Raw genomic sequence first — 13,803 nt, 5'->3', positions numbered from 1 at the left:
TTACTGTTTTTGTTTATATTCATAACAAAAATTTCTGAAAAAATGTAAAATATAGAAACTACTATACTATGTGATAGTGATTTGTTACTATGTAATAAACAACTACATTTAGACTGATCATAAAAGTAAAAACCAACACAAATATCTTCATTTTCTAAAGAAATATATCTTTATTGACTTTTTCCATTTTCTTACAAAGCAGTTAAAATCTCATTCTTGAACTTGCATGCTGTTCAATGTTATGGTGGCTGTCTCCTTATGAGACTGTCAGTGGAGCTGTGGTAAGTTTCCTTAAGCACCACAGAAGACAATCATTGCGTGGTCCCATGTTTCCAGAAAAGAATCCAAGTTTCACCAGAAAGAGTATGCTTAGCTCTCTTGAAGAAGACCAGTTTAGTGGATTAATGTCTAATTTACATACAGTAAGAAAGACAACCTTTGAGTCTTTACAGATTAAATGCCCACTTTATACCATGGTGTAATTGTTTGAATTATTCATGAGTGTACAGTATATAGATGTAGATGAACTAGATATGTCTATAAATAAAATAGTGCTTTAAGATAACAAAATTCTTTGGCTGATTTAAATGCCTACAGTGGACTCTTTAAAAACACTAAAATGAAAATGGCCCCACTATTATTGTCAATCTTAACACTGAACTAGTGCGGAAGGTTCCTATACTGTTGACTGTCACCATCTCCAGGTCCACTATATATTCTCTTGGTCCTGATAGCGACTTCACCAGCACAAGCATTGCACTTACAGGACTTGTTTGCTAGAATGAAAGAAAAAATGAGGGAGTGAGAGAATAATTTTTCCTCTATTGGAGTTTCTATTATTTGTGAATACACTTCCTTATAAGAATTAGGGGAAGAATTCTGAGGTAGGATTAAAGTCACTACTTAGTCCATTCTTGGAGAAGGCAATGGCACCCCACTCCAGTACTCTTGCCTGGAAAATCCCATGGACGGAGGAGCCTGGTAGGCTGCAGTCCATGGGGTCGCTAAGAGTTGGACACGACTGAGTGACTTCACTTTCACTTTTCACCTTCATGCATTGGAGAAGGAAATGGCAACCCACTCCAGTGTTCTTGCCTGGAGAATCCCAGGGACGGGGGACCCTGGTGGCTGCCGTCTATGGGGTCACACAGAGTCGGACACGACTGAAGTGACTTAGCATAGCATAGCACAGTCCATTCTTGGTTATAATCCTTCTTGAATCTTGTCTCTTGTCCACACAGTCATTAGTCTCAGATATAGGGACATACTTTTTTTGATAGTTCTTTGTTTTCTTTCATCTCTCTGTGTTAATTTTTCTCTTCACTTTTATTGAGTAGTTATATCAGTAAGAGACTGCAGTTCAAGTGAGAATGACTCATTATAGAGACTGCAGTTTATGTGAGAATCTGATATTTTTTGGACTGATAAAAAAAGTTGTCACCTTTCACTTCTCACCATTGTGGATCTGTTTATATTCTAATAGGTGAAGAGATATGTAAACAGTTTCAATAGAATGTGGCAAATGCTAAGATATGCAGGGATATGCAGGGTTACATGAAGATACATAGAGGCACATGTATGTGTGTGTTAGTTGCTCAGTCGTGTCTAACTTCTTGTGACCCCATGGGTTGCAGCCTGATAGGCTCCCCTGTCCATGGAATTTTTCAGGCAAGAATACTGGAGTGGGTTGCTATTTCCTTCTCTAGGGGATCTTCCAGACGCAGGGACTAAACTCGGGTCTCTTGCATTGCAGGCAGATTCTTTACCATTTGAGCCACCAGGGAAGTCCATACAGAGGTGTATACACACAGGAAAAAAGAGAGGGACTCTGAAGCATTAAGGGAAGGCCTTTGATTGCCTGAGGACAGTCACCCAGAATAATTGGGAGTTTTGTAAAGAAGGATGTTCTGGAGAAGTGGATGCAGTTTCATTTTGATGGACAATATGATGGGCACTGGAGACTCCAGAGAGATCAGTTTGGACAGGCAGGCAGGTAGGTGTATGGATCTGGGTGCCAAGAGGAGGGCAGGGATAGAAACAATGGATTAGGACTTTCGGTGTCACTTCAACTGTGTGCGTGCTAAGTTACTTCAGTCGTGTCTGACTCTTTGTGACCCTATGGACTGTAGCCTGCCAGACTCGTCTGTTCATGAGATTCTCCAGGCAAGAAAACTGGAGTGGGTTGCCATGCCCTCCTCCAGGGGATCTTCCCGACCCAGGGATGGAACCCGAGTCTCTTATGTCTCTTGCAGGCGGGTTCTTTAATACTAGCACCACCTGGGGAGCCCAGTCACTTCAACAGATGGGCATTAAACCAAGGGAGAAAATGTACACATGATAATACTGGGTCTGGGAGAGGCCAACATTTAAGGATGGGCAGAAGAGAAGCCATCGAAGGAAGCTGAGAAGAAATAGATAATTAAGTAGGAAACAGATGAACAGCAAGAAGTGCCCAATAGAGCAGGGGAGGATGAAGGTGACTAGAACTAAAAAAATGCCTCTGGGATATAGCAGTATGAATGCTGTTGGTGGCTTTTTTTCCAGAGCAATTTCAGTAAGGTAGTGGGAATAGAAGGCAGAAAAGTAACTAGGAAGTGAGAAAGTAGAGACTGTGATTACAGACTATGCTTTAAGAACCTTGGCTAGGAAGGGAGAACAGAGAGAGCAGGCAGCATCTAGAGGGAAAACAAGTTGCATATGTAGGAGGTAATTAGAATTTATTAGGGTAAGTTCCTGAAGGAAATGGAATGAAGAATATAGGAGTGAGTTGGCCTTGATGGATAGAAATGAAAGTCTGTCTTTGGAAAATTCAAGCAAGAAAGATAGAAGGGGGACACATGGAGTTAAATTTGCAAGGGATAGGATGATAAGTTCAAATAATTCATGACTGTTGGTTTCAGTGGTTTCAGAAGAGTAGGAGGTGAGTTCACCTACTGAAAATGAAGGGTGACTCCATGGACATGAATTTGAAATTTGAGCAAGCTCCAGGAGTTGGTAATGGACCAGGAAACCTGGTGTGTTGCAGTCCATGGGGTTGCAAAGAGTCGGACATGACTGAGCAACTGAACTGAAGTACTTAAAGAGTATGGGGACATTTGCAATCAGTGACTGAAAAGAAGGAACAAAAGAAAGTAATAGGATTGTTGAGCATACTGACACCCCTGAGGATTTAAAATATTACCAGTCTGTGCTGACAAGGTGGGTATGAAAATAGATATGGATTATGTGATTGATCTAGGGTTGCTGGACAGGGAGTGGAGGTGCTGATGACAGTAGTTCAAGGGTCCAATAAGAAGTTGATAGGCTGTAAGAAAATGGGGGATGGGGGTCAGAGGACTAACATCACTTTGAGAGTAAAGTGAGGGCATGAAAGAGAAGGAGAATCGGTCCCTGAGGGGATCACTGGAGACTAAGATTCTAGTGTGGAACTGTTCTGCATGATAAAAGTGTCCATCATGTGGCTATGGGGTGGTGGCAGAGTAACATGAAGCTGAAGTTCATGGGGATGACATGGCCAGAGATTTGTAGGCCAAGGTCCTGGATGACTATAATAGTGCCCAATTCTGAGTGATCTCACCTACTCCCTACACACTCTCCCTGAGTGAGCTCAACTATAGCCATAGCTTCAAGTATGACATATCTGCCAGTGGCTTAAAAGTCTATACTATGAGTTCCAAGCCCACATATCCAATACCCTACTCAGATTTACTTGGAAGTCTCAAGGCAACCAGTACTCCATATGTCCAAACTGAACTCCTTGGCTTCCTCTCCACACTAACTCCTTCTTCCTTATCTCAGTAAATGGTCCCACCATCTATTGTTGCTCAAGACAGAAACTTGGAGGAGAATGATGTTTCATTCTCCTTCACCTCCCCATAAAAAACAGCTTACCAAGTCATGTAGTTCTTCGTATGTCATCATAAATCTGTCCACTTCTTTTGGACACACTGCTACTACCCTAGTCCCCCATCTTTTGAATTACTGATCTTTCCATTTCCATTTTTGCTCCACTTCAATCCAGGCTCTACAGTGTAGCCAGGGTTTTTTTTTTTTTTTAATGAAAAGTGAAAGTGAAGTCGCTCAGTCATGTCCGACTCTTAGCGACCCCATGGACTACATCCCACCAGGCCCTCCGTCCATGGGATTTTTGAGGCAAGAGTACTGGAGTGGGGTGTGAAAACCTGATAGCAATTCCTCTTCTTGAAACCCTTAGTATGGTCTGTCATGCATTATGTGATATAGGCTCTGCTCATCTCTCCAGGTTTCTCTCAAATGACTCTGCCTATAGCACCTGGAGTTGTAGATCACCTTGTCTGCTTTTTATTGCTTCCATTTGCTAGTCTCTAACTGCTAGTCTTCAGTTTAAATCTACTTCCAGAAAGCTCCCAGACCACCACTACCTTGGTTAGGGTTGACATACAGTGTACGCATGAGGAATTTGCCATGTTCATTTGAAACATTCAGCACACTTGTGAACACTTGTTCAATGTCTTGACCATAAGACTCACTGGGGCTGAAACTGGTTTGGTTTTATTCACTGCTGAATCTCTAGAATCTAGCATGGTACTTGCCTGTTATAGGTAACAGTGATACCTTGAAGGTGTTGATTGAATTAATTCGTTCATTTAAAAATATTTTTGAGCACCTGCAAAAGGCCAGGTACCATTCATTCTATGTGCTGTGCATGGAAAAGTGAACAGATAGACAATGTGTCTGCTCATTGCCCTCACATTGTAGTAGGTGACATAGACAAATAACTATTACAGAAGGTGGTGCTAGGGGTTATGAAGAAAAATAAGTCTCAGTAAGGGAGGAAAGATATTGGTTGGTGTGGGTGAAGGATGGTATTCTACCTTCAATTTAATGTATTACTTCTTTCTAATGTGTTCACTTTTCTAAGGAAGAAGATTTTTTCAGTATTCTCCCAAAAGGAATATAAATAAAATCCTATATCCCTCAGATTCTTTCAAGGATAAGGTCCAGTCTTATGCTTCTCAAGAAATTGTCTTTGACTCCTAATTCTTTGATGTCTTGGGCCATGGAATTAAACACAATTAAACATTGCTGCTGTTTTCATAGGTATTAACTATGCCACAAAGTAATATTTAAAGCCCTTTGATATAAGGAACTGTGTATTACATACACTTAGCATGGAACTGAGCATATAATAAGTGTTTAATTAATGCCTGTTGATTGTAAATGGCCTCAGCACAAGTGGAATTTCAGTGAAAACATTTTGTAGGATTTTATACAACTACTTTTTGAATTATGTGATAAGAAGTAGTCTTGAAATACCTTTTTATTTTAAATGCTTCTTTTTGGTTTTCAAATAGTAGTATTTAACTCTGGGATTATAAAAATTGACAATGTTTTATATCATTCATTAAAAGGGATTTTACTTGAGACAAATACTGTATTTATGATAAGTGCACTGATATGAATCATAAAACTTTAATAATGCCATGTTTATTAAAAATATGCAGGAACTTTGCATAACTATTTGTTGATACTCCTAGGAAATTTTTTTTTTCTTAAATTATACCTAAGAGTCCCAAATGGAAAATTATTTTTAAATGAACCTATTTTGTTGCCATGGGTTACAAATAATGTGATTTCTTTGGGCTAAAATTATTAAATTGTTATTATCTAAACTGTGTGAAGTTCCTTTAAAGTAAATTTCTTATAAATATCTATTATATCTCAAATTTAAAGCATCGAATGTTAAAGAAGTTTATTTTTAGTTATTAGAAAAAAGAATAGTAACAGATTGTATTTGGGTTGGGTTTTTCTCTTCAGAAGTTGGTCATGAGAAATTAATCATTTTTAATTTACTGGCAAAGAAACAGAATCACATAATTCTAGAGCTGGAAGGGAACTTAATATATCAAAGAACAGGATAAATGTGTAAACATTAAAAATCTGTAAACTTTACCACAAGGATGAATTTCCCAATTTACTTTTCATATTCTCAAAATGAAATATTGACCTTAAAATTTGATTAAAAATGAAGAGTGCCCAAAGGAGTTTTGAGAAAATTGTAACTGGATGAACAACATCCTTAACATGAAACAGTTACCGTAACCCTGCAAACTGGTTGGTGGGGTGCCATCGTTTTCACATGGAGTGGTGAGCCATATTTAAAATGTCAGAATTTTAACCTCAAATGAACTTGCTAAGATTTTGCAGGGGGACTGGAAGGCTGAGGCATTGGAGTCAGGAAGATCTGCTCAGAAACCCTTGGAGGGATTAGAGAGGTGCTAAGAGCCAGTTTAAAGGAAGAGAGTCAGGGACATGAGAAAGCAAAGATAACACACGGGACACTGTGAAGAGAGAAATGGCAGAATTCAGAGAAAGACTTCATATAGGCAATGAAAGAAAAGGAAAACATAAAGGTGGCCTCACACTGTCTTCCTGGAAATTTGCAAGAATGGTACAACTTATTGGTTGTATACATGGTACAAGGGTGGGAGGTTGGGGTCACTTCTCAGATACTTATGGGTCTTAGTTTTGATGCAAATCTTGTGAATGTAACAATAAAGAATTCAGAGTTTTTGAAAAGTTCTGTAAGAATTAATTTTTCTATGTACAATTAAATAGCTATCACTGATTTGTAGTATCTAGTGTGTGTGTGTGTGTGTGTGTGTATATGTGTGTGCAGGCAGGCTTGTATTTTGGTGGTCACATATAACTCTGTTAGAGTCTGTAATTTTTATCTGAGTGACTTTAGAGAAGCTAATTCATCTCCCTGGGTCTCACTTTTCTATAAAATATGGAGATAAATATTAATCTTACCAAGTATCAATATTACCAAGAGGATTATGAAATAATGCATACAGGAAGGCCTTACACAATGCCTGCACATAAAAACTCTTTAAATGTTGGCTTTCTTTCCAAGTGAATTACTATCAAACAACAACAAACTTGAACCAAGTTTGCTAAGGCTGCCCTCAGGATACTTACTCTTAGGTAGAACTCTCCGTTTTCATTTCCAGATTTAATCCGAAAAGTGTTGATAGTGTTGGCATAAATGGTTGTGGCCTGTATTTGGAAGATGTCTGATGGTACAGACCTATCAGATCGAATGCTCATATATTTGTAGACGATGGATTGAGGAATTTCTCGGCACATTGCATTTGAGACTGGGCAAACACATCGGCTGCAGAGACAAAAGTATTCACTGTTAGGCTTGGTAAAATCAGAAGATTCTCAGTTTCAAAAGTTCTGGTTTTTCTTACTTCTCTGATGTTAGAACATAGGGATCTTGACAAGGATTTCGTGGGTAACAACGGAAGCCGCCATGATAATTCCAACACATTTCATCTTCCCGACATTCATTTGTGGTCTCACACTCATTTATATCTGTAGAGATGCAGAGTCAAAGAGTTTACTGATATAAGTAAATTGCCTAAGTGGCAGATGCCAGTTTGCCACCAGAAGGAGGTATATGAGAATCTGGACTGTTTAATTTGATTTTAGACCTAAAACTTGGTGGGACCTGAATTCATTGCATTTAATTCAGAACAGATGTAGTGAAACCATTCTCAACTGATTAATATGTGTCATTTCATTGTATTTTATCAAGCATCTATTATTCATCTGTTGAATTCAAAGCCAAATGCTAGGCCATTGACTTTGCTTAAATAAAAGTGAAAGACATCACTTCTTGGGGGATTAGAGAAGGCTGAAGGAAGGAGGAGCCCTCTCAACTTGGCCTAGATAGGATGGTTAGGTGGTGGTTAGATAGGATTTTTATCATGGAGGTGGGGAGGGTCTTCCAGGGTGAGAAAGCAGCAAACAAAAACTCTGGAGATGGAAGTTTATTGTCAGGCTCATGAGCTTGAAGAGAGGGAAAAGCTAGAATGTGATTTCAGTAAGTTGTAGCATGCTGCTGGATAGTTGGTACTCTGGGAGTGGGTTACACTGTCCTTAAGAAGCTGTTTACAGGAAAAGAAATGAAGCTATGAAGCATTCCAGCATGTGAAAGTGAAAGTTGCTCAGTTGTGTCTGACTCTTTGCAACCCCATGGACTATACCATCCATGGAATTCTCCAGGCCAGAATACTGGAGTGGGTAGCCATTCCCTTCTCCAGGGGATCTCCCCAACTCAGTGATTGAACCCAGGTCTCTCACATTGTGGGCAGATTCTTTACCAGCTGAGCCACCAGGGAAGCCCAAGAATACTGGAGTGGGTAGCCTATCCCTTCTCCAGCAGATCTTCTCGAACTGGAAATCTAACCGGGGTCTCCTGCATTGCAGGCAGATTCTTTATCAGCGGAGCTACCAGGGAAGCCCATAGAATGCGGCTATTTAAAGATCATGGGGAAGAAGAGGAATTAAGGAAGGGGCTGTCAGCAGTGAGAAGCAACCCAGGAAAATGCAGTTCAAGGAGGTCAGAACAAGAGAGAGTCTCAGGAAGGAGGGTTGTGGAAAGGTCAGGCTGGACAAAGACTGAGTTTAGACTTGGGAATCAAGAGTTCCCAGATGACATCTGAGAGAACAGTTTCTCCAGAGAACCATTACAACAATGACAAAAATTATATTAATATGCATATCCTTATGTGTGCCTTCCTTTACATTTGAATAGTGGTAAGTTTATCCAATATAAGTCTTTTCTGAATCATTCCTTCCACACAATCAATTTTCATTCGTTAATTTACTTATTCCATAAATAATTTACTGAATTCTTATTAACAAGGCAGTCATGGCCTAGCTGCTGGGATGTGATCTCTTTCTTCCCTCTGAATTCTTATATCTCATTTTTCCTCTTTTGGGGCCTTTATTGGTTTCTGTTTTGCATTATTGAAATCTGCATGTTTGTTTCAATCCTTCTATTAGCTTGTAAACTCCTGGAGGGTAAGCACCATTGTGCACATCTTTTTATCCCTTTATCACATAGCATGAATGCACTGGAGGCACCTGGATTTTAGCAAATATAAACTGAATGTGAGAGTTGGACTATAAAGAAAGCTGAGCACTGAAGAATTGATGCTTTTGAACTGTGGTGTTAGCGAAGACTATTGAGAGTCCTTTGGACTGCAAGGAGATCCAACCAGTCCATCCTAAAGGAGCTCAGTCCTGGGTGTTCATTGGAAGGACTGATGTTGAAGCTAAAACTCCAATATTTTGGCCACCTGATGTGAAGAGCTGACTCATTTGAAAAGACCCTGATGCTGGGAAAGATTGAGGGCAGGAGGAGAAGGGGATGACAGAGGATGAGATGGTTGGATGGCATTACCGACTCAATGGACATGAATTTGGGTAAACTCAGGGAGTTGGTGATGGACAGGGAGGCCTGGTATGCTGCGGTTCATGGGGTTGCCAAGAGTTGGACACGACTGAGTGACTGAACTGACTGACTGAAACTGAACTAAGTTGCTCTTCACACAACGTGTGGAGATAGTGAGAAAGATATCTCTATGTGGCATGAAGGAAAAACAAATAAGGGTTAAGTGGCTGACTCAAGTGTATACAGATAGTGACAGGCATCTTTCCACCACAAGGTACTGCATCCTCTAAATGAGAAGAATTCCATTCTTTGTCTTTGGAGAAAAAAAATTTTCTTTTAGCTTCCAAACTGGCAAGAGCTCTCTGGAACCCAAGAGGAGACTGGAAAAGCCATGCAGTTTCCAAGAGTCAGTTACAAAAAGTATCTTCTTTTGGACTGGCTATGGCTAAAGAAAGAACTTAGATTCCTCAGAAGAAATCACAGCTGACTTGTCCTTTCAATATTTTTCACTTTTTTGAAAAATAAAGATGCTGTTTAGTTAGCTACAGGACTGGTTTGTTATATGGAGTCCAAAAGTGGCAAAAGGAAACTTTATGTAATAATTTTATTTATTACTTCCAGTAATTTACAGCCTAGCATAATCAGCTGCTTAATCATTTTGGAGGGTTTTTCAGAAATGATTAATAGTATTAAAATATTTCATGAGTGTGTCTGTGTATCTGAGTACACTGTCTCTCTCTCTGTTTCTCTTCCTCACCACTGTCCCTTTCCCCTCCCCACACCAACCAGCACATACACAGAGAGTTTTCATTTTTGCAAGACTGTGGAAATGAGAACAGTTATTTCATCCCCCAAATAAACTTTTTAGGGGAAGGTGAGAATCGAAACTCTTTTGGTATTAATTTAACCTGTGGACTGTTGGAAAGGGATGCTTTCAGTGGGGTAAACCAATTGTTTGATACCTTAAAAGAATGGTCTCTTTCACAAAAAATGTTTTAGTTTAACAAATACTCTTCAAGATATAACACTGATGAATCCCTTATTTGTAATTCCACTGCATTTTACCTTTCATCATAACAGATATAAATGTTTCCATAAAGTAGGCAGGTAACTGACTGTTAACTTGTTTTGGTCTTTTGCTGGGTATCAAGTCCATTTATGATTAGAAAAACACATAGATATTTGTTTGAAGGGCTCGAGGGATATTGGTTAAGATAACCCTCTGGCTAACATTTTCCTGCATGTAATATTCATGTTAAAAGTCTCAATTAGAGTTCAGAAAATAAAACCTTTGGAATGCAATGTTTTTCCACAATTAACATTACAGAGTCTCTAGTAACCTTGAAAGGGGTAGATGTTACTTGTGTAATGAACTACATTCTGATTATGCTTATGTTTTGTGGTTAGATTCTAGTTGAATAATCACATGCATGCTATAAACTATCAGGTAATAGATGTTCCTGTGAGTTAATATTTCCCTGCAAAATCATGATGCAGACTCAGAATCCTGTCTTCTTTCCTAGATATTTTCTTTTCTTAACAAAATTTTACTGTCCTAGAAAAAATTTGCTACTGGTCATTTATATTGCTAGGTAAATTTCATAAAAACACCTTGAATTTTCCAGGCTTTATAGTTTATAGTTTTTCTGTGTATTATTCCATTTCATTCCCTCAACTCCCTTTTCCAAATGAGAAAGTTCAGGCTCAGAGAAGTCTGATAGTTTATTAAAATTGTATAGATAGAATGTCATATAGCTGGGTCTTCAACAGATTTTGTGTCTTCAAATTCATTCATTTTTTTTCACTTATTTATATAAACGTGTTTGTACCAATTTTTCCAGGATTTTCAAATCTCTTAGAGAAATTCTGAAATCATCCTATGTAGGAGCTGCATCTTTTCTACCTATATGTCACTATGTAGATCACCTGAATATTTATTTTAAAACTGGATTGAAAGACATTAGCTATTTTTAGATTAATAGTTTTTTTTTTTTAACTGAAGAATTCAGGCACATTTAATACATATGATGCTGATTTTGTCAACACTTATTACTATCCAGTTTATAATTCTAGTGTTTTAGAGAATTGAGGTCTTTTTGAGGTACACCTAACCACACATTAAGCTTATATTCTATACTGAAATTCATGGCAAAATATTTTAATAATTGAATCATTTTTGGTGGATGATTAGAAGATGTATATCACAGGAATTATGTAGGCTATTTAGAAGGCATATTAATATTATATTAAAATTATTTCTATTTTAGGAAAAAATTATGACTTTAAATTTCAAAGAAAGATAACACTGAATATCCTCTTTATGAGGTGTGCATGTCTCATGATCAACAGGGGAAAAAAGAGCTCAAATTGTAAAAAACGAGAGTCTGTGGTAGAGATTCCAATACTTCCTCCCTGCTTTTCTTGGTTAAAACTTAACAGATATGAAAACAATAAACTTACCCTGACATGTTCTACCTCTCACCACTTGGTATCCTTGGGGGCACATACATGAGAATTTCCCAGGTTCGTTGACACATTGATATTGACACAGGTAGCTCGAGGTTCTGCATTCATCAATGTCTGTTGAACCAGACAAAAGCAACAACATAGAGTTGAATACTTACATGTCATTATTTTGGTATTTTTTTTCAAACATTGCGATCTCTGAAACAGAAATGCAATACTTTATAAGAGGCTCAAATGAAAGTTCTAACAATATCAGCTTAGTTCTCATGGAACTTCACAGAGCAGAGAATTTTCTTACCATCAGTTTTACTCAATTACTGCTGACACTTTGGCAAATCCTGGAACTAACCATCCTAGCTGAGCAGACTGAAAGAAGTGGTTTGTGGTTGATGATCCTGTGTTGTGCTTGGCAGACCCACCCTTGATGCAGATTCATATTTGCCTTCTCAGAAATTGGGTGGCTGTGCTTCCAAGTTCATCTGAGTTTTGAACTCTAAGTTTCATCCCTGTGCTAGCTTCTAGAAGTTGATGCCCTGGCAGAAGGCTTTGCATTTCTCAATGGTGCTGTTCTTATAGTTTGCTCAGAAGGGCAGAGGCAGCCATCCAGAGCCAGCCCCTTTTGGTTTTGAGCGCAGTGGCATGATGGGAGGCCTCTCAGTGTAGGGTATGATCTTTGTGGCCCCAAGTAAAGCTGGGACAGTTTGTGAGGAACTCAAGAGCATGAAGTGTCAATGGCATCCCTTGGGATGTCTTAGGCCATTTGACGTGCACAGTGGAGCGAGCATGTACAGTGGACTCTGATGGTGATCCTTCTAGTTAGATGGCCCTCTTCTTGATCACGTGGAGAGTGAAATGAAGGCACCTTAAGAAATGTGCCCCGAGCATGCAGTGGCAGGGATGCCTAGGGCCAGATCTTTTGGTTTCTATTCTAGTGTTCCTGACATGCAATCAGCTACTTTTGAACTTAAATATGCCACTAGTCCCCTGGAATTCTCATTAGACACAGAATTTGATTCAGTAGGTCTGGGCTGGGGCGTAAGAGTCTACAATTTCACAGGCCCCTAGGAGGTGCCAATTCTGCTGGCCCATCACACTAGAGAAGCAAGATACTAGAGTACCCTTGCTAATTATCAGACCCAGCCTACATCTAGTATTTCAATTATTTTTTCTTCTTTCTTTTGATAACATACTAAAAAGACAGTGTTATAAGTGAACTAAGTTAACTGGATTTTAGAACATAATAAAAATTTGCTTTCTTAAACAGGTATATACTTGGATAAAGCAACAGCAAAGACAGGAACTGTGCTATTACTACCAATTATTTGGATAATATTTTACCTTCACAGTTGAGCCTGTCACTGCTTAGCTCATATCCTTGATTGCACTGACAGATGAATGAACCAAGAATGTTGTAGCATTGCTGAGCACATTGATTGCTGGCATCACATTCATTTATATCTGAAAGGCAAGGTCATACACACCTATATATTTATGTCTTTAAACATAGCCTTGGTCTTTTGTACCTATGTCATCTGATGATAAGTGAGTAATTCCCTAGCTGGATTCTTTGCCTTGCAGAAGCTCACTGGAGAACATCCATTCAGGTTTCATATTTATTGGAACAACTTCAAACATCTGTCATGTACTTTCAGAAATACCAGAATATTTTTTTTTTCCTGGGAATGATGGTTAGTTTGGTGTTTGATGAATCTTTACAAAAGAATTTAATGGTTCTAATAAATATACATTCCAATATCTATTTTCTTTTATTGTTCAAATGCAAAATGCCAAGTCTATAAATAATTGATATAAGACACATACTGATACGGTCTCTCAGCATGCTGTAGTGAAGATTTATCTGTGCTATTTATTACTTTTTAAATGGGTCCTGTTAAATTCCATTACAATTATAACATAAGCCTTTGAGACCCATACAGAGTTTTGCAATGCTCTAAGGCACTGAAAATATTGTGAAAAGGCATTTTTCCTGCACTAGATTTTTTCCATGTCATGCCAATCTTAAAATTGTGTGCCGTGACATTGCATTCTGAAAGGGTAGAAGAAGCATGTGAAAATCAGATGCACTCTCAGCAGAAAGTTTATGTATCTGA

General features: G+C 38.6%; 2 protein-coding genes across 14 annotated transcripts in view; one reads left to right on the top strand and one right to left on the bottom strand.

Annotated features, from left to right (window-relative positions):
- The window catches only part of LOC147363286 (uncharacterized), a 201,665-nt gene that overhangs the window by 187,497 nt on the left and 365 nt on the right, over positions 1-13,803 (top strand). The window lies entirely within an intron of this gene.
- Positions 147-13,803, bottom strand: part of EFEMP1 (EGF-like fibulin extracellular matrix protein 1) — a 70,814-nt gene continuing 57,157 nt past the window's right edge. For 8 of the 12 annotated variants that reach the window (XM_086326803.1, XM_086326800.1, XM_086326807.1 and 5 more), the window contains 5 exons: positions 13,031-13,150; positions 11,687-11,806; positions 7,236-7,359; positions 6,961-7,156; positions 147-776 (listed from right to left, as the gene is read on the bottom strand). In XM_086326803.1, the coding sequence (XP_086182929.1) occupies positions 615-776; positions 6,961-7,156; positions 7,236-7,359; positions 11,687-11,806; positions 13,031-13,150 (722 nt within the window). In that variant the 3' untranslated portion in view covers positions 147-614. The remainder of the gene's footprint in view (positions 777-6,960; positions 7,157-7,235; positions 7,360-11,686; positions 11,807-13,030; positions 13,151-13,803) is intronic. The other 4 variants (XM_086326810.1, XM_086326811.1, XM_086326806.1 and 1 more) reach the window with 1 other exon arrangement.

This window comes from Bos grunniens, chromosome 11, assembly GCF_055505025.1.
Source record: "Bos grunniens cultivar Pamir isolate PY7600 chromosome 11, Bosgru_T2T1.0, whole genome shotgun sequence".
NCBI lineage: Eukaryota > Metazoa > Chordata > Mammalia > Artiodactyla > Bovidae > Bos > Bos grunniens.
Note: the sequence above shows the minus strand (reverse complement) of the source record. Positions and strands in the feature narration are given on the sequence as shown.